The sequence below is a fragment of the Venturia canescens genome, chromosome 4 (assembly GCF_019457755.1).
Source record: "Venturia canescens isolate UGA chromosome 4, ASM1945775v1, whole genome shotgun sequence".
In the NCBI taxonomy this organism is placed as follows: domain Eukaryota; kingdom Metazoa; phylum Arthropoda; class Insecta; order Hymenoptera; family Ichneumonidae; genus Venturia; species Venturia canescens.
This window is the reverse complement of record NC_057424.1, coordinates 4311497-4330708: the sequence shown is the minus strand read 5'-3', so window position 1 is coordinate 4330708 and position 19212 is coordinate 4311497. Positions and strand designations below refer to the sequence as shown.

Sequence of the window (19212 nt, the reverse complement as noted above, 5' to 3'; positions counted from 1 at the left end):
CACAAGTAAACTACCTTTATTGAAATTTTATTTACCGAGGGTTCGGAAGACGATTGGACGACTCCTGAGCTTCTTTCCAGACCTCACGGCGGTAACCACCAGCTGATATTGAGTATCCGCTTGTAAGCCACTGAGGGTAACAGCCTCGCTGTTCCCAGCGACCACCGCCACCACCCTGTAACTAAGCACCGCGTCGTTGTCATATCAGAATTTCAAAATACACCGAGACGAGAATCACACGAATCATGTTAAATTGTCGCATCTCTCGAGTCCTCGCCCCCCGCCACCCTCCGAAATGAATGACTTTTCGCGCGGGTTCTTCGTGCTCTTTCAAGGTGTCAAAATATGATCTCTATTACCAGCATATGTACTTCTAAACGATTAAACGATGAATAAATCCACTTAAAACGTTCGGATATAATAAAAGCTGGACGCCAAAAACGTACAAATCAATTTGGTAGCAATCTGACGATGCTATAAACGAGTTTTTGGGTACAGGTGCTCATGAGGGAAAAATGATGTTATATATAAAAAACGAAAGGATAAAAAAGTGCAAAAACATGGAACTATCGATAAATAGTCAGCATTGTAAATGAAAAGCACCAATCGGAATGGTATAATAACATCGATTAAAAAATGGCATCAGCCATCATTTTTAAGGAGAAAATCGTAACAGAAGTTGCGGTGATGGCAATGTGAAAAAAATCAATGAACGTATAAAAGCTCCAATCTTCGCGATGCAATCAAAGTACACCAGACCGGTGCTGTATCGCTGATAACCTTATCTCGTTGTTTGCCCTCGAGATTGTGGATGCTATATTTTTTTCCACTGTTTTTGAGGAGAGATTCGCTGCGGTGGAGGGTCCGTCGTGTGAGAGGTCAATACATGTATAAGTACCGTTCTCTGGGTAACCTCTTGTTATTTGCCATATCGATCGAATTTATACATGCGAGAACACGGTTTATGTACACTCCGATAAAACGATTTATCCAACTGGAATAACCCAGAAGTATTTTTATTTGTTTTCTATTTTTTGTTCTTCTCTCAATTCAGTCTCGGAGTGCCATCTCGTGGACTCGAATGGATTAAAGACGATTGGGAGGTTCGATTTGATCTCTACGAGGAAATACAACCATTTTGGCTTCTCCTTCTCTGCGTACGTGCATTATTTTTATGACACTTTCGTTTTCTCCGAGTGTTTGAGAAACGAGCTACTGTGCTCTCTAGAATGACTAATAGTGCAGGCACCGATCATCAGTACTGCTGTATATGTTTTTGCACATTGCACAAATAAACAAACGGTATAATACAACACGAAGATCTTGTTTGGGTTGGTGGGCTGGGAACACAAATGTATTGTCGTACTTTCGATGAACTACTGTACAAAAATAAAAATATAACTGGGGGACACACGATATGAGGCACGTCTATCGATGGAACGTTTTGCTTTCATGATTCTATCGACTATGAATTCCACACAAGAGCAGACTCTTATAAAAGCTCTCCTCATTTTCGGTTTTCACTGCTTTTTTGTACCTGTCATCGGTATCGTTCCTTTTAGCCGCAGAGGGGAAGGGAAAGCTCTCGTTAATTGTCATCCGATCAAAATTCCTCGGTTAAAATATACATTCTATGAAAAAATCGAAACAATCAAAAACTCCTTTGTCTTCTGTCATTTCATACGGCCTCAGGCTATTTTTCCGATTACTTCCATTATTTATAACATCAAACGAGAGTCAACTTTTTTATGCACTACAAATTATCTAGTTTTTTTTTCCATTACTCTTCTCCACTGACAGCACTCATTTATGTTCGATTCATTTAAACGCACCTTGCATCGGTTGGCTTGTAGGTCACGTCGTACTTCTCGATTTGCTCGACCTGGCTCGTGCTCCAAGATACTCGCACAGATGTTGGGTTCAGAAACATCACCGTTATGTTCTCAGGTACTCCTGGGATTCCTGTCATAGAACCTTCCACGGAAAACATCAATTTTTTTCACGCGCATCTTCATCGAGCAAAAACAATTGATTCTTTTAAAAAATTTCATTTTCAACGTGTTCGTGACACGACGATACCGACGCTGCATGTGGATCGAATTATGAACTTTTCAATCTTAATTCGCAGATTTCAACTTTTTTTTGGGTCTTTGCAGAACGGCTGCGTTTATAGCGATGCCAGTTATAAATTGGTAGGGTAAAAAATCGCTGGGGAATTTTGAAAAAAAAAATTTCCTCCCAATTTTGTTTCCCAACGTATGAATATTATTGTTTCAAACGTCTCTTTGCTGAAATGCATGAGAGTTAAATAAAGTTTTCTTCTTACCAACGAAGCCAGCTCCTTGGAGGAATAGTATTGTGGCCCAAAGGACCATGCCGCCAAGAAGGCGGACCAGATTTGGGCCGCTCACGTCCTTCCTCTTCAAATACACTTACGACCGAAACAAAATCACTCTCCACACAAGAATTCGATTGAAGATAAAAATAAAAAAGAGATTGACACTTTTAACCGGGTTCTTCAACGCTCGGCGACATCAAATACCCGCAACACTGTTCACGGACGTCAGAGCAATGAAAAATTTTATTTTCAGCTCATTTTTAATATACTTTCAAGTCTTAGATTTCTATTTTATATCTGTTTTCGTCACTGGTTGTCACTCCAGATACGGCGGCGATATGTGATAGTGGAAAATTCGCTGCAACTCGCAGCATCGATTTTTTCCGCATTCTCGTGTTCTTTTCCTCTGTTTTGAGACTCAATCTCTCCAAATTTAAGCTCGTTCGGATGTTTTATTGGTCCATCTCTAGCACCTGCAAAAAAGAAAAACGAAAAAAAAATACTCCATTAACGAATCCGAGAGAACTGAACGAGGAAAAAATCCAATTTTTAAGCATAAGAAATGAAAATAATGAATCAAAGAAGGTTTATCTGAAAAAAGAAAAAACTCGGAGCTTTTCTCATTCTCTCGATTTTTTCGAGCCTTAATTGTCAACTGCAGAACTTTCGTCGTTATAGCGGCTTTCAAATACATTGTTGGATCGAAAACTATTTGCGTATTTTACAGCTTCGGGCCCGGGATTCGCAACTCCCTCGAGCGTTTAAATTTGCAATCGAAAATAAATCAAATGAGTTGTTTGAGCATTATACGAGAAAATTTGCGAGAATCCCTTTGCATAGAATTTTCCGAAGCTTAATGAGCTATGTACAGTTTCACTCTCGATCGATCCCGAATCTGAACCACCCTCTAAGTGGAGAACATTGCACAGGGAAAGAGAAAGAGAGACAGAGAGAGAGAGAGAGAGAGAGCGAGAGCGAGGGAGGGAGGAAAACGTGATTGAAATCTTGATTACCCTTCCCCTAATGCTCAACCGCTTCCCGATTCTATTATGATCTCACCCTTTGCCCGATATATCACTGCTTATAAAAGCCCGTGTCGCGATCGATCTAAATGTAGTGATTGAGAAGGCATTTTACCCTTAATCGAATTAATTACATCATCTGACAAACTGTCACAGAAGACTTTCAGTATTGTCAATTTATATCTGTTTATGTATCACCGAAAATAAAAATAATAATAAAAAATATATTGTGGCGACAAAATGTCCAAAAACCAAACAGACGATAAATAATAATGAAATAGTGAAAAATTTAGAAAAACACTTGGGACGAGCCAGAGGAGAGGAATTAAAAAGGAAACTAGAGGAACAATTTAACAAAGAACCAAAGATAAATCTGTGGCATATACGTCAAACAGTTTGAAGAGGATTCTTGAAGAAAGGAATGATCAAAGCTTAGCGGTAAAATAAGGGAATGTTAAAAATTAGATGTAAGCAAAGAAAAAGGGTTTACGTAATTATGTAAAAGTTTGAAAAGACACACAGGAAATAAGTACTGCTATACTATTGTAACTACAGTGATAAATGTGCGCGATTGACGTATGGTTTCGTCAGCCCAAATTAAGGAGAGTGGCTACCAACGATACAATGTTGCCATGCTAAACCATGTTAAATATATTAAAAATTTCAAAATGATAAGAATTTAATAAAATTTGGTCAACATATTCTTTAGGGCCAAATTTGACAATACAAATTTTTTAAGATTTTTCTTCTGTACAGTTATCGAGTAATTGATCATTAAAGTTCAAGTATATAAGCATAGCGTTTCCATATATATAAGTATACATTCCGGGCATAAGAAATCTGCTTTAATGCGTAATTACTCGATAACTAAGCAGAAGAAAGTTTTGAAAAAAATGGTGTCTTCGCACTTAATGTTGAAGAACATTATCACCAAATTTGATCAATTTCTTATCATTTTGACGAGTGTAGCCACCCTCCTTAAACAGCTTCGCACATACTTGGATGGGTGACCGTTTGGTCATATATCGGCCCGTGAATCGATTACTGAACGGCAGGCAATTTTTTTGATCACCCGAACCGGTTGAAAATCAGTAAAAATATGGTCACCGGTATATAGGCCGGATTCTTCACAGTTTCTCTGGGCCCCTGTGCAAACTCGTCCAAATGCGGCAGCGCATTAGGAAACAAAATTTGCGAAGCGAAGAAAAAAGTGGGTGATGAAATGTTATTTTCATTTTTTTCTCCAGGCAAGCGCTCTCAGTATGTTCAGCGGGGCTTGGGAAAAGACTGATGTTGAGGGTGAAAAAAATGCTCAAGAAAAACTCAATTTGAAATGCAACAATTTCGGCTAAAAAAGCCATTTGGATGAAATTGTTCAAATACCTCCCAATCTCGTGGAACTTTTTCACCTTCGTAAACTCAAGCGATGCAGTGATAAAGGAAAAAATCGGAGGCCTGAAAAGTGTCCGCCATTGTATCACTCACACTTTCATCAACCATCGCGTTGTTAATGGTCCAGAGAAACAAATCACCGAAAACATTGAATTTATGGGCAATAATTGAATAGATGAGCTCACGAAAAATTCCTAAAACTGGGAAAAAATATCGAAATTCCAAAATGAAATGTAACAGAGAGAAAACGAATGAAGCTGCTAGCACGCGGGGGTGAAAGTTTACTCGCGGTCAGAGCGCAGCTTTTTCTCGTCTCTTTTCTTCACTATAAATAATAGCCTGTAAAGTTTCTCGTCTCCTTTCGTCCGGAGGCTTTTAATACACCGTCGTCTCCCTTCATCTCGTTCACTCTGGTTAGGTCCATCGGGAAGACGCTCGGAAAAGCGTTGCGTGTATGCTTGTGCGGGTTGAAGTTTTCACACAAGGGATTCGAGCGAGTTTACGAACCGTTCCCTTTGCCAGCCGCTTGCCAACTAAAATACCGTACCCGTTCCGAAGCTCCGCGCTGCGAAAGTCTCCCTCTATCACGCCCGAAAGCATACCAGATGTTGTTCCAAAGCCCAGAAATGCTCTGACATGGTTCACCGGAGAGTTGGAAAAACAAGACTCTGTACGAGCATTCAAGGGGTCGCTAATTTTGCCCTCGTTTCTTCGTGTCTTTATCTGAAAACACTCGTACCGAATTATTGATGCTTGAGCTCTACAATAACTCATTGGATAATTAATTCTGAGAGAACATTCACCACCGAGAGATTTAACTCTAAATTCGACCCTCGCGTAGTTTATTCCTCAAAGTCATATTGAATTTTCCATTTTACGACAATGAACCAATATTCAACTCACTCGATTCGACCATTTTATTTGATGGAAGTGTATTTTTAATAAATTACGTTTTTAAGGGGTCTACCCCAATTAGAATTTTCAAAAAATCGATTTTTCTTTTACTGCATTTTTCGAAAGTATATACATATTTAAGAGTATCGCATTGAAATTTTATAATGAGCAGAGTAATTTTGAGCGACGTTTACGACGCGTACGTGTCTTTGCTTAAATAACGCGTTTTTCTCAAAATTACGTTTTCGGACGGCTCGTTGATAGGATCTCCGAAATCGATCCTCACCAAAATTTTACCACGCGTTCTTTATGACTATAGCTATAGCGCATATAATACGAATTTTGAAATTTCAAGTGGAACTATTTTTTTGCAAAAAACCATGAGAAAAAACGTGCTTTTCGTAGTTTTGGAAAAATGGCCGGCATTTTGTATTTTTTGAAAAAATCAAAAATCGTATGATACGCGCTATAGCCATTTACCTATTGAATCTAAAACCAATTTTTTATTTTCTCCGAGCATCCATTCCGGAGATTTTATCAAAGGCGCGAACCCATCCTTTTTTTAGACCTGTCTTCTCCCTCACTTTTCTGTGCGAAAACTGAGTAAAATAAAAATAAAACAAACATTTTTGTGTATTTTATGAGTGTATCTTTTAGGCCTAACCCTTTTTATATTCATATTTATAATTTATACCGGTCAAAAAAATTCGTGAAAATAGTCTTTTTTTTGCCTGCCTATTAATTAGGGTAGACCCCTTAAATGAAGTAACGAGCCAGTTTCTCGATTTAACAGTTTAAGAAAGTTATGTATGAGAAATGTTGTGTGTGGGAAAGGATTGAACGAATTTCGAGATGAATTTTCGGCATGAGACTTTGCTCTGAAAAATAGTGAGCAAGTTCACAGTTCTAATGGTTACAAGCTCAAGTTCTTTTCCCTCAATTAGTGACGAAGGTGAGTATTTATATACGTAGAGGGGAAGGAGAGAATACAAATGGAAGTTGGAGGAATAAAAATGAGGAGAAGAAAGAGGCTTTTATAGCATCAGCCAATATACTCGGCGACCGCAATTCCTTTACCGGTAAACCCTCGTCTCTCCTTCTCTGCTTCATCCAGATTTCATCCATAACCCTCCTCATGGATTCATCTGTAATCGGGTTAAGAGTGATCACGTTATAATCTAAGGTTTCGTGTGATCCAGTGAGCATTGGATATTCGAGATTTTTCGAACCAGGTCACCGAGTAAAATTGCTTCGGTTAATGAGAACATCCAGAAAGTGTTCTTTTGTTGTCGTTCCGTACCTGTACAGCGGTCCAGACGAAATAGCTCTGAAATGTCCCCCTCATTTTAGCCGAGCCGTCATTCCTTTAGGAGCCTCGAAATTTGAATATTCATCAAGAACGATATGCAAAATCGGAGTCTGACGAAAATTGAGAGACCTTGAAATCCTCGGGTCATTCGGAAAGGTCCTTATTATCACGCGGTAATTGCGATATTAAGGACGAAGATAAAGGGACGTGACCAGCCTCCATCCTCGTAGTGGTTACGTCACGTATCATGTCTAAGAGAGACCCAAATGTAAGGAATCGAATGGAAAAATTTGCTGACAAAGTGTTGCACGAATAGAATGATGCGGAGTTTCATCAGGGAGAATGACAAAAGGTTCATGGAGCGCTCATTCTTCGCAGCTAAATATTCATCCGGTTAAATAATTCGCGAGACGATTTGATTATTTGAAATCTCCTTAAGGAGGGTGGATCGCGATGATACAATGTTGCCATGCTAAACCACGTTAAAAATATGAAGAATTTCAAAATGATAAGAATTTCATAAAATTTGGTAAATGTATTCTTTAAAAATATATAAGGCAATATACATTTTTTTAGATTTTTCTACCACATAGCTCTCGAGTAATTCAGCACTAAAGTTCACGTGTATAAGCATACAGTTTACATCATATATTATACAGTTATACATCTCGTGCATAAGAACTTGGATTTAACGCTCAATTATTCGATAACCATGTGGTGAAAAAATTTGAAAAAAATTGTATTTGTATACTTGATGTCAAAGAATGTTATCACCGAATTTTATCAAATTTTGATTATTTTGATTTCGTGATCCACCCCCTCCTTAATCAGGTCAGGAAGAGCAGGCGTTTCGAGTCTTTCGTTTTCCGGGTGCCTTTTGTTTCCTTATTTTAAAAATGAATCTTTCTATGTGATTGCCTTTTCTTTCCCTCGCACGTGAAAATGGAAGTTAAAATATTTGTGTAAAAAATGAGAAATATCCGAGGCTTTCTATCCCTTGAGCCCAATGAAGAGGGAGACTCGCAACGGGATGAATATAAATCCTCGCAGACACTTCGTCCCTCGGAATCGCAGCTGAAGGGAATGATGAACTGTTTCACCCCCTTTTGGCTATCGCTCGGGATTTGGGGCGGGGGGGGGGGGGGGGCGAAAAAATCGCTCCCAGCTCCGCTATATTCACATATATCTATCTTTTCTTCCGTCAAATCTGGCGCTATTTGTTCAAGCGCGAAGGCGTTTCAATGTATTTCAATCTCGTCATGCATCTCTATAAAGTAACGCCCTCGTCAAGCTGGACGAGGAAGTGGTTTTCGAATTACCTGAAACTCTCCATCTTCTCTGAGCAGATTCATCCGTATACTTTTTCGATTGACATTTCGTTTCCTTTTCATACTCGCCATCGGAAAAATAGGCAACGCAAGTCGCATGTGTTGTGATCTCATCATCCCACGTCTTTTCATTGTTGAAAAAATGTACACGAAATTAAGATTTTCGTATCATCGAATCAGTAGCTTCGTGTTTATCGAGCTAAAATTAAATCCGAACGCATCGATCATCCCGCACGCCTTTGGATCGCACTGTTTCTATAAATAAGTTTCCCCTAGTTAAGTGAAAAAATTGCGTCCTGAAGACGCGAAAAAAGCTCGGAAAAATGGGCCAAGTACTCGCGAACGATCTCTCTCTTTCTCTCCCAATTGCTTTTTTCCATCCGCATTCGTTTTTCCTTAAACTCTCCTGTTTCTCGTCCACTCTCACTTTTATTTCACTTTCACACAAAGCACACTCGTGCTTTGTAACTTGGTGGAGAGGGAATCGTTGAATTTTATACGGAACTTTCTCACTCAACGCGATCCTTTGAAACAATTTATAATCGAATACAACGTTTCACTTTATTCTTTCAAATTTATGTCAAGCGAACGATGTTCCAAGGGATCGAAATAAAAGCCAGGAGCCAGCTTCGATAACTTAAATTATCTACTTTTTATATGAACCGATTCCGAGAGTAACGTCTCTTGTACAAGAAAGCGAATTGCCAAGAAAAATTGCCAACAGCAGGCTGGCCAGAAAGCTTCGGCTTTTACGAGTGTTTGATAAAGTTCCCCTACTAATTCACTTTCCTAATTTCCTTCGGATTATTCTGCTAACACGGGACGTTTTCATCACAAACACCGAGGGTGAAATGTCTTTTCAGATGATAGAAGAGTTATTTTCATGCCATTTCATCCAAAAGCACACACGACAAAAGCATTTTCAGCTTTGACAAACAGAAAAACGAGTAATCACTTTTGGTACAAAGACCAACCTGCTCACTGGCCTACTTTAATTTATGTCAGTGCGACAGTTTTCTTTCGCTTCACCCCAAACTCCCTTTACCAGTTCATCGCATACTTCAACTATTACTGTACCAACTTTCGGCCTCTCTTTCTCTCTCTTTGTACTTTACGCTCCAATTACCTGTTCGTGTCACCGAGCCTCCCTCGAAATCGCCCCGGGCACTCTTTCCCTGCCAATTCTTATTTTTTCATCCAACTCCGTGAGAAAGGAGCTCTCTAGCCGCAAAATTCTCTGTTTTTCAAATCGTAGTTCTAATATTTTTGTCGACGTTAGTTTAACCGATTGTTATACCTTCCCTAACCTCCATCGTTCATTCTCCAGCTCAAACGTTCCCCCGCGTACAGTAAAATCAATTGAGAATCAAAGTTCCGCGTACTCGCATTCTCTCGCTAAATACACGCACTCAGAGCTCGGCAACTTCTGAAAAATTGTAACACCTCGAGATCCAATACGTCTCACGACGCTGCTTGATTGACGAATTTTCATCATCGAACACGCGGTTCATACCGCAAAATTATTAAAAAGTATGCGTGGAGGGAATCAAAAGGTAAAAATTAAAATTGTGACGATAAAAACCTCCGGAAAATCTTGGCATTGCAGAGTATTAACTTTCGTTAAATTAAGGCAAAATCATGGCACGTTTGAATTAATAAGCAACAAATTTTCTTCAAATGACAACAATTAAAATCTTGGAGTTCGATAGTGCTCTATAATCGTTTTTTCTAGTTAGGACTTTCATAGGAATTTTTACGACTGCGCCAAACATCCAAGGCTATCTCCGATTTCTATTATTGCTGACATTCTGGAATAAATGAAATTTCTGAATCGGCGTGTGCTCACGAGATTACGCGTTCGTTCGAGCACCAAAGAATTATCCTGAATAACGATATTTTGACTCCACACGAGCACAGACTGTGTATTTGCAAAGTTAATGAAATGGGAATCTAGCAATGTTATTGGCCTGCGTAATCAATTGATCTCGTTGACCCAAATGGAAAGGCGTAAGCTCCGATGAATGTGCAGTTATATCGAGAAGCTTATTCATTTGGAAGTTATAGGTTCAATGTCGAATAATTGAAACGCCGAATGGTCAAAAAGTCAAGAAGGTTGTGTAGAAAAATGTTGAGTCATGGGACTGTTCGAGTTATAAAAAGCATTGTTTTGTCTTGGGTTAAACTCCGGAGAAAGTTGAAGACGCGATTAAAAAAACGTGCGAGTGTCTAACGGAGCCGAGAACTCGTGCAAAAATACGTATTAAGAAGGGGATTAAACCAGGAGACTGGAAGTCTCGGCAGAAGGGAACGAGAGAGAAAGAGATTTTCTCACTCGACAAGTTTAATCGAGTTTCCGATTTTAATGGTCGAAGGGACTAGCTATTGAACTTGACGTGTACGGTGTACGCTTGGCTTTGGAGCTTTCGACGTCAATCATTCACAAACCCCGAGACACTCTCTCTCTCTCTCTCTCTCTCTCTCTCTCGAAGAACTGTCGTTTTCACTCTCGAATAACATCACGATGAGCTTACAGCTTTTGATCTATTTACAATTTTCAGCTCTGATTTAACCCAGAATGGTGATGATGCAACTCGAACAAAATCGGTTTACACAGCACGAGGGAAAATGTGAGTGGCGGATTATTGGAGTAAAAAACGCTGAGATATACGAAGAATGAAAATTACCAAGATGGAAAAACGCTTGACTTTGCTTTTGCTCTTCGAGCACATCACAAGATTCAAAACCCCACCAATAGAGTGTTCTTCGATATCTGTTGTGCTCCAAACAGAAGTTACGAATGAGCTTTCGCGTGAGAAAAAAACATGGTGGGGAGGAATATGCATAAGCATTAGATGTAACCCGCCTGCTTCGAGTGCCCTTACAACCTTCCTCCCCATTCCGCTCTTCGCAACTAGACTTTGCAGCTCTTTTACGTAGCTGCATCATTTACGGGACGTTCCAAGTTAAAACTTTCGCCCGAGTGACTCCTCGTGAGAAGTCGTGAATCTTGGAGAATCCCGAAGTAGAGTATACATGACAATTTGATTGTAAATTTCCACTACAAAGTTCAGAATATATCGATTTTCAACAAAAATCGTATAACGATCCACAAAATGGCGAAAAATTCATATAATCGATGAAAATTATCCTCAGAACGCCCTATACTCGTACTTTTCGCGATCGTTCTTCGCAGGAAACGAAAGAAAATCACGAACCAAGTAGTTTTGCGTTAGAGATGACTTTTATGTTTTTATACGACGTGGTTTACAAGGGGGAGCTTAAAAAACGAGTAAATCGTATAAGTGGAAGTTTGCACGTATGTGAACTACTTTTATCGTTTTTTACGTTGTCACGAATAAAATCTCTAGCCCCTCGCTTTTAGTTTTCATTTGCCGAGTATCGTGTTCGGTTGTACGTATATTTGTACCGAATTTATAGATATATTTCACTTTGCATAGCCTTCAACGCTGTTCGCGTTGAATGTATGGGGAGTTCCGTGCACAGAAGGGACACGAAACTTCGATTTCATCATTTCTCAAATGGAAAGTTTCTTTCGATACTGAAAACGATGCTGTTGGATCGCCATCAAATTTCATTTCCAACTTCTGAAAGAACTTTAACCCACTTTTTTCAATTAATCCGCACATTGGACTAATAAAATTTTCGCACCTTCAGTCTTCTTCCTCATCCTGAGTTTCTATAACGTCGATTAATCAGAAGTGAACTTTTACAAAAAGTCATTATAACCAGACTCATATTCATCATAAAAATAGAGTAAAATAAAATCGAGGACCGAGAGCGAGGCCGATTTCGCACGGAATTCCCCAGGTATGTAAATTCATGAGAATGTAAAACACGAAGATCTCGGAATTTGGTCTCCAGGGTGATGGCACGTGTCTGTAATTCTGGTGCATTTGCCGCAGTACTGGATTATTGCGTGTAAAGGTCGATCCATGCCGAGGGTACGAATTTTCAATTATGAAGCATCAACAAAATAAACAAGAAACTGAACGTTTCCGGAGATTCTTCTCCAAAACCTCCAAAAATACGCGTCAATATTCGCCCGTTTTTCGTTATGTTTTGGTCGCAATGATCCCGAATGCTGCGAACGATGGTTCGGATTGATTTTTCATGTTCGACGAAGAGGAAAAAGAAAAAGAAAGTTTCATGGAAATATCAGTTATTTCCTCGATGATTTATCATCATCTGTCCACGTGTTTTTTTTTCTCTTAAAAGTTCTTAAACGAAGAAAAAATGCGGCGTTGCGGACCGTCTCGCGCAAAACTTCTCATGGCAGACTGAAAAATTTTGATCCTCATGCAAGGAAACATTTACGAGCACGGTACGAAACTGAGGAACTCTGGCATTTCAAAATACATGATAAGAGCGACGCGATACCGAGCACTATATCGCCTTACTCTAATAAGATTTCTTGGAGCATGCACTACGAGCTCTCGTCCACACATATACATGTATAGACATTACACATTTTGTCGTATAGTGTGTCGTACTGCAGGTGCGCCGCTACACAAACTCGATAATTTCGACTTTAGCAGTTTTGCACTGCGCCAAATTAACTGACTAAGTATATTAAGCTCCGTCTTACTCCGATGACGATTAGTCAATAAGAATGCACTAAAAACATAAATATGTTAATTAGACGAAGTTTCTTTGAGTCATAAAAAATTTTGTTCATTTCAACGCTCGATTTTCAGGTGCTGATACACGAGGAAAAACAATAGTAAGAGTTACTATGCTGCCAAAGTGTTAGGGTTTTATATTGCCCATTTTGGAGTTTTTTTTTTTACCAAAAACGTTGTAATTTTCGTGTCGTTTTCAAATAAAAATTTCTGAATTGCTTATTTTACAGTTGAGCACAGTAAAATTTTAAGAGCTCGAATACGAGTATCACCGATCCGCCGAAATGTTTGAAAATTTACTATGGTACATGGAATATTTACACGGAGAGAAAAAACTGTAAAAATTACTGTGACACCATGTTACGGTTCTATATTGCCCATTTTGGAGGTTTTTACCAAAAAAATTGTAATTCCCAAGTCAGTTCCGAATAAAAACTTTTAAATTGCGTATTTCGATGTAACAAAGGTTTAAACTGTTATTTTTTCCTATATGTAGTTCACCGAGGAAACATTATAAAATTTTTATATCACGCGGTACGTAAATGGACGCTTTTACGTACGCTTCGCATACACAAAACCCCCATTTCCGCACCTCGTAATATAAAATTTCGTATAACACGCGTACGAAATACTTTTTCGTCCTAGTGTTATAATGTACTAATGTTGACTCGATGATGAACTGTATAATAGAATGATTAATGCCGTTTTGCTACGGTTAGTACTGTTTTCACAATCAAAATTTACAGTTGAACAATTTGAGGAGCTCGAACACAAACATCGATGATCCGTCGAAGTGTTTAGAAATTTACTACGGTCCATAGCAGAATTTCATTCGCGCTTGGTACGATAATATATCGGTACACACATGATATATATTTGTTTTGACATCACACATCAATTTTCTTCGCATCACAAAAGATTACTATGTATGTTCATAAGAATGAATAAATATTACGACATAGAGCCCCACTCCTATCGCATCGTAATAATTTTTACTGGAATCTTCTCTCCGTGAAATGTTGCTTTTTGCAAAGAAAACAAAGAGTACAACGAACCGACGAGTTTCATTTTATTCGTCACAATCTGTTGGTTTAATGAAAATACAGATGCGATAAAAAATATTTTTATCTATGGTATCGTATTCCAAATGTTTCTTGGCTCTTAATCATTTTGATGGTTCGAAAAAGGATGATGAATTAATTCAGCAAACAGTAGCAAACCAGAGAAATAAACGACCATTCGACGAACGATTATGACGGTAATTTGCCTCTTTACGATTCAAGTAAGTACCTAATAGAAAAAATGCTCAACAACCCTCGAAGTTTCTATAATATTCTATATTCGTGTTTCTATAAATAATATATATTTTTTTTTAATATAATATAATAATATATATTTTAATATTTTAATATTAAATTAATATATATATATAATATAATAATTATATATAATAATATATAATAAATAAATAATAAAAAATATAAATAATTCGTGTTTCTATAAATAAATTCTAAAGCAACAAACACTCGTGTTGTTTCATTGGGAGATTTTTCGGATTATACTTGTAAACGAGAGTTTGAGAGAGATGGTCTACTTGTTATTGTAGGCTTGCTGCCACTTTTTTTACGCTTCGCTTTGCCATTTTGTTCAACGCAAGTAATCACCGAGACGAAAACTCGAACTCGAACGTCATCTGTAGCGATGAAAATTCAATAAAATCGTCACTGCATATGTTTTCAGTGAAGATTCTAATCGAATGTTTCACATTCAGCAACTGAAGTAATCACGAATTTAATTCGAAATATAAAGTTCTATACTTACGTGTCCTATAATTATCTTGATTTATTTATTATTGCCTCTTTAACCACATTTTTGTCTGGTGAATGGCTCATTTCTTCCCGCATCAACTTGATCCAAATATAACGACGAGGCCGGAAATTTTCAAGCGAGTGACGTAAGCTCAGTCGATCTTAACAATACAAACAAATGATTTCTCTACTAATTGGATTCGAGGGCGAGATGAGTATGACGTTCGCGATTCGTGCGCTTATAATAAGATATGTAAATTCGTTATCGCGAGCCGCATATTTGCTGCGAAGGTATGTAAATAAATTGTTGAAAGGCGAGCGAGCGCTCCGCTCGCTAGACGGTCGTTAACTGTTAACGATCATATTCTCATCATCCTTTATACGGATTATGTTTATAAGAGACAAATCTTTAGTTGAGCTTCCCTCAGAGCTATCGTCGCCCCTTCGCAAACGATTCGAGCTTCCCCGGGAACTCTGCTCGTCTCCTCGACGTCGCATTTATTTCCGTCAGCTGACATTTGCATGCCGGTGATTGCTATCACGTGTACGCGTCCACATGTTTACGGCTGAGCGTAATCATGAAAAAAAATTTTGGGAGTTGCATGGATCGCCTTTGAAAATGTTTCCATGGGGTGTTCTGTTGTCCAACTGAATTTTCGTTTCTTTGTTGAATATTCCATTTCTAATGGCAGTTGCAGTCCTCGAGTTCGAGTTTCGCTCTGCTATGATTTTGATGAATGGATTTCTGCGCTTTGAATGTTTGCTTCTAATGGATTTTCGTAATTCCAATTAATAACTCGGGTTAAGCGGATTTAATCCCTTTGATTATTCGTACTCTCGCAGGAGTTTCCTTGAATTTCTGTCCCGTGCAAACCTTATACCCGAGTCTCAGATTCAACTCGCCATTCAACGATATAGCCTGCTCGCGGTCTCCGTAGCGTAGATCTTCCGTTTCAAATTGGTTCTATACTCGAGTGCTCGGATTCGATGCTACATGCGACATCGGTGCCTATTTACGTCCGACGAGCTTTGGAGTTGTCGAGAGGCTCGCGACAAATTGTTCAATCGATATGGGTCTCCGATTCGATAAGCGATTTTCAGCACGTGCATGAGGTGTGGAATCTTTATAACAAGCGAGTTGCGAAACTTGGAAAAAATTGAAGGTTAACTGCATGAATGAATGAATGAATGAATGAACTAACGACTGTAAACGGATGTAAATAACGAGCATGAGGGAGAATAGAAAAACGTCCACATATTTACAAGGAGAAAAATAAGGATTTATCGTGGGGAAAACAAAAGATTGTTTTAGAGGTGACAGGAGGGCAATTAATATCGGAAGAATATCAAGCTTATTGTACATGATCGTTAGCAGAGTTTCTTGGTCCCGTCAACGATAAATTTTCCAAAGTCAAGTCTCCTTTCAGACCACACCCGTTATGTCTCCCTCTCGTCATTAATCAATCATGTTGTCTCTTTCTCTCTCTCTCCCCCTCTCTTTTACACACGCGCACACATACGCGTGCGCGCATACAAACGTAAATACACGAAGAAAGGGATATACGTGTATGGGCGTACGGAGGGATAAACTTGGCATACAAGTCTCATCGATTTTCGGCCTCTTCCTCTTCGTGCGAGCTATGTGGAACGAGGTAGCATAACAAATCACGTGCTTCCACTGTCTATTGGCATTAAATTGGATTAACCAATACACATAGAAAAACACAGAGCACTCGATCTTGCATGCTCCGCCTTAACTCCCTTAAAGTTGAATTGACCTAAAAAAAGTCACGACGATAAAGAAGTTTGACAAAAAACGAGTTTCAGGATTAATCCAATGTTTTCTCCGCATTATCTCAACCCAAATTTCTTCTCTTCGAAACAGCTTGTCTCCAACAATTTATTACCACACGACAAACTCCCCATATAAAATAGGAAGATAAATATTTCCAAACGAAAGATTTCTCGACAGCAAAAGAGCACGAAGCCCAATTGACCTTTTCCACTCTTCAATTTCAACCCTCGGCTCAGAATATAAAAGCTTTTTAAAAATTTCGCAGTCTCTAAGAATTGCATCGTTGCTGTCGCGATGCCTTGAGTTTTTCCCTCTTCAGCTCCCTCACGTCGGCGCTTGTATATTTCCAACGAAAAGTATATGATTTCAGTTGAAAACATTTTCATCGAATAATCGCACATTCATTTTTACCGAGCTAGAGAACACTAGAGCTGAATGATCTATCAACTTCCAATAACTATGAAACGCTATTGAATTGCCGATTCTCATATGTCCATGCAAGCCTCGATTGTGGTACCGGAACTATCGAGAGCGGGGAGAGAAACTGCACAAAATCTTGCTCATCCAGGAACCATTCAGTGATTGCCGTGGCGGAAGCGTTCGAGTCGAAACCACCTCAGTTTTGATGTAAACTATCGGTCAATAAATGACTGAATGCTATTCGCATGACGAGAACCGTACAAAGGGGAGCATCTGAACACTAATCGGACATGATTGAACGCGTCTTCGGCCATGAATTCGTGATAATGGATTCCAAACGACCCCCATAAGTGTGAGAGACACCCTTTACAAGCTGAATTTTTCAACGAATGAGGATCCGGAAAGCTCGAAGTGGAGCCCGAGCTCTTGGCGATTGGGTCGACAACTGCTCTCCAGCGAGCAATAATAATTTAACCTGCACCGACGACGTTCAGTACGCTCTCAATGCAGAGCTTCCGCGAGGTCAATACCCGGTTGGGTGACAGTCCTTTTTATCGTACCGGTGGTTTAACGGGGTCATCGAATTAACGGGATCAGACATTCGTAACCGGTGGTGGAACGACCAACCCGTTGCCTTGAATCACACTCTGATACTTGAGGAAAAAGCAGATTTTATTTTTCTGATGCTGCTGGTCAATTGATAGTCAATAAAAAAGTTTGTATCCCTGAATACAAGCCGCATTTTCCGCACGTTTCCTTCCGCGACCTTCATAGAATCGTAATACATCACGAAAGATTGGCGGCAGACAAAACTCCGGGGAGGAGTCAGGATAACAGGAAGACAAAGTTGGTGGAGCACGGATTCCGGTGATCGGATGAACTCTTTAATGGGGGTCTGGCTTTAGGAGGCCTATCGTAGGACATCCCCTCCCCTCTCCCTTAAATTTCAAGGATATTTCAAGAGTGCAAAAACATATTTTCATATTTTTTGCGCAAAGCTTCGTTATTGAGCTTCTCAGCTGTGCATGGGAAAGACTGCTAAAAAACTACACGTTTGATCAAAATATAATAAAGATTTTTGTGTTCAGTTCGCTTCTATCTAAACCTAAATAAAAAGCTAGAAAAAACATGCAAAATTCTATGTTTTAAGCAAGTTTGAAAAAAAAGAATATTACTCTGTATATACAAAAATCCTCAATGCAGTCTTTTCCACAGCTGAGAAATTGCAATAAGCACGTACATATTAATAGATTTTTCACACTAAAAAAATACCGAAAAGTTCGCAATGGTGACTTATTTTTGTCTATTCTAAAAAAAATTCCAAAAACAATAGATTTTTTTGAATTTTCGAAGCAAGACTCCCCTTTAAGATGATGGGTCAGTCGGTAACGTGCATTAAAATTTCGAAAGCTGATTTCTGCCGTACTGTTCAACCGGTTGTGTTGAAATTTGAACTATGAATACAATATTGTGCCCCAATTGGGCTGACATGAGGATTTTTTGAAATTTTGATTTTTCTTTTGGATTTCGTATCACCATCTGAGTAATTGTATAATGACTCGGTAAATATTCATCGAAACGCAATTTGGCAAATGTCAGCCCAACGACAATAAAAAAAAACACACACACACATTTTGAGCTTTGTTGCATCAAAATCGATAATGAAATTAATAAGAAAGAAGCTTTTAAAAATTTATTGAAATAAATTATCGACATTAGTTTATCAAAATGAGCGCGACCATCAGTTTCCGAAAAGACAAACGAAGAGACATAATAGAAAGTGACGTTTTGTGTGCGTCATGGATTTGACGGGAAGTTTTGTTATGCTGTGATTTGATTGAAAAAGTATAGTGCTGTGGAATAAAATAAAAAATATACAAAGGAACATGCTCGATGTCAAAATGTATGTCGGGTGTATTTCGTGCGCCTCGGACAAATTGATCATCGTCGGTGCGAGCATGTGCTGGACGCCGAAATGGTGGAAAATGTAAAGCGAGACAGAGAAAAAGGTAACGGGAGAAAAAAACGGACGAAGATGCGAAATTTCTAATAATTTTGGTAAATATTTTTTTATTTCTCAGTTTGATTATTTATCGGTGACTAACGCTTTTTCAAGCGAGAATCCAGCGGTCTTTAGTGTAGGAGAGACCAATTCACATTGAACTACCCAGCGATGAAAATCGTCGGAGACATACGGTATGACAATCGTTCCTTCGTATATAAACCGTAACGGGACAGCCTTACCCCCTCATACGATTTCTGGTTT

General features: G+C 38.9%; 1 protein-coding gene across 5 annotated transcripts in view; it reads right to left on the bottom strand.

Annotated features, from left to right (window-relative positions):
- The window catches only part of LOC122408950 (uncharacterized), a 50827-nt gene that overhangs the window by 13390 nt on the left and 18225 nt on the right, over positions 1-19212 (bottom strand). Inside the window, exons 1-5 of one of the 5 annotated variants that reach the window (XM_043416084.1) lie at positions 14745-15070; positions 2327-2811; positions 1833-1974; positions 1538-1555; positions 36-181 (exon numbers count right to left, since the gene is read on the bottom strand). In XM_043416084.1, coding sequence (XP_043272019.1) covers positions 36-181; positions 1538-1555; positions 1833-1974; positions 2327-2375 — 355 coding nt within the window. In that variant the 5' untranslated portion in view covers positions 2376-2811; positions 14745-15070. Of the gene's footprint in view, positions 1-35; positions 182-1537; positions 1556-1832; positions 1975-2326; positions 2812-4743; positions 5274-14744; positions 15071-19212 lie in introns of those variants that run through there. The other 4 variants (XM_043416086.1, XM_043416085.1, XM_043416087.1 and 1 more) reach the window with 4 other exon arrangements.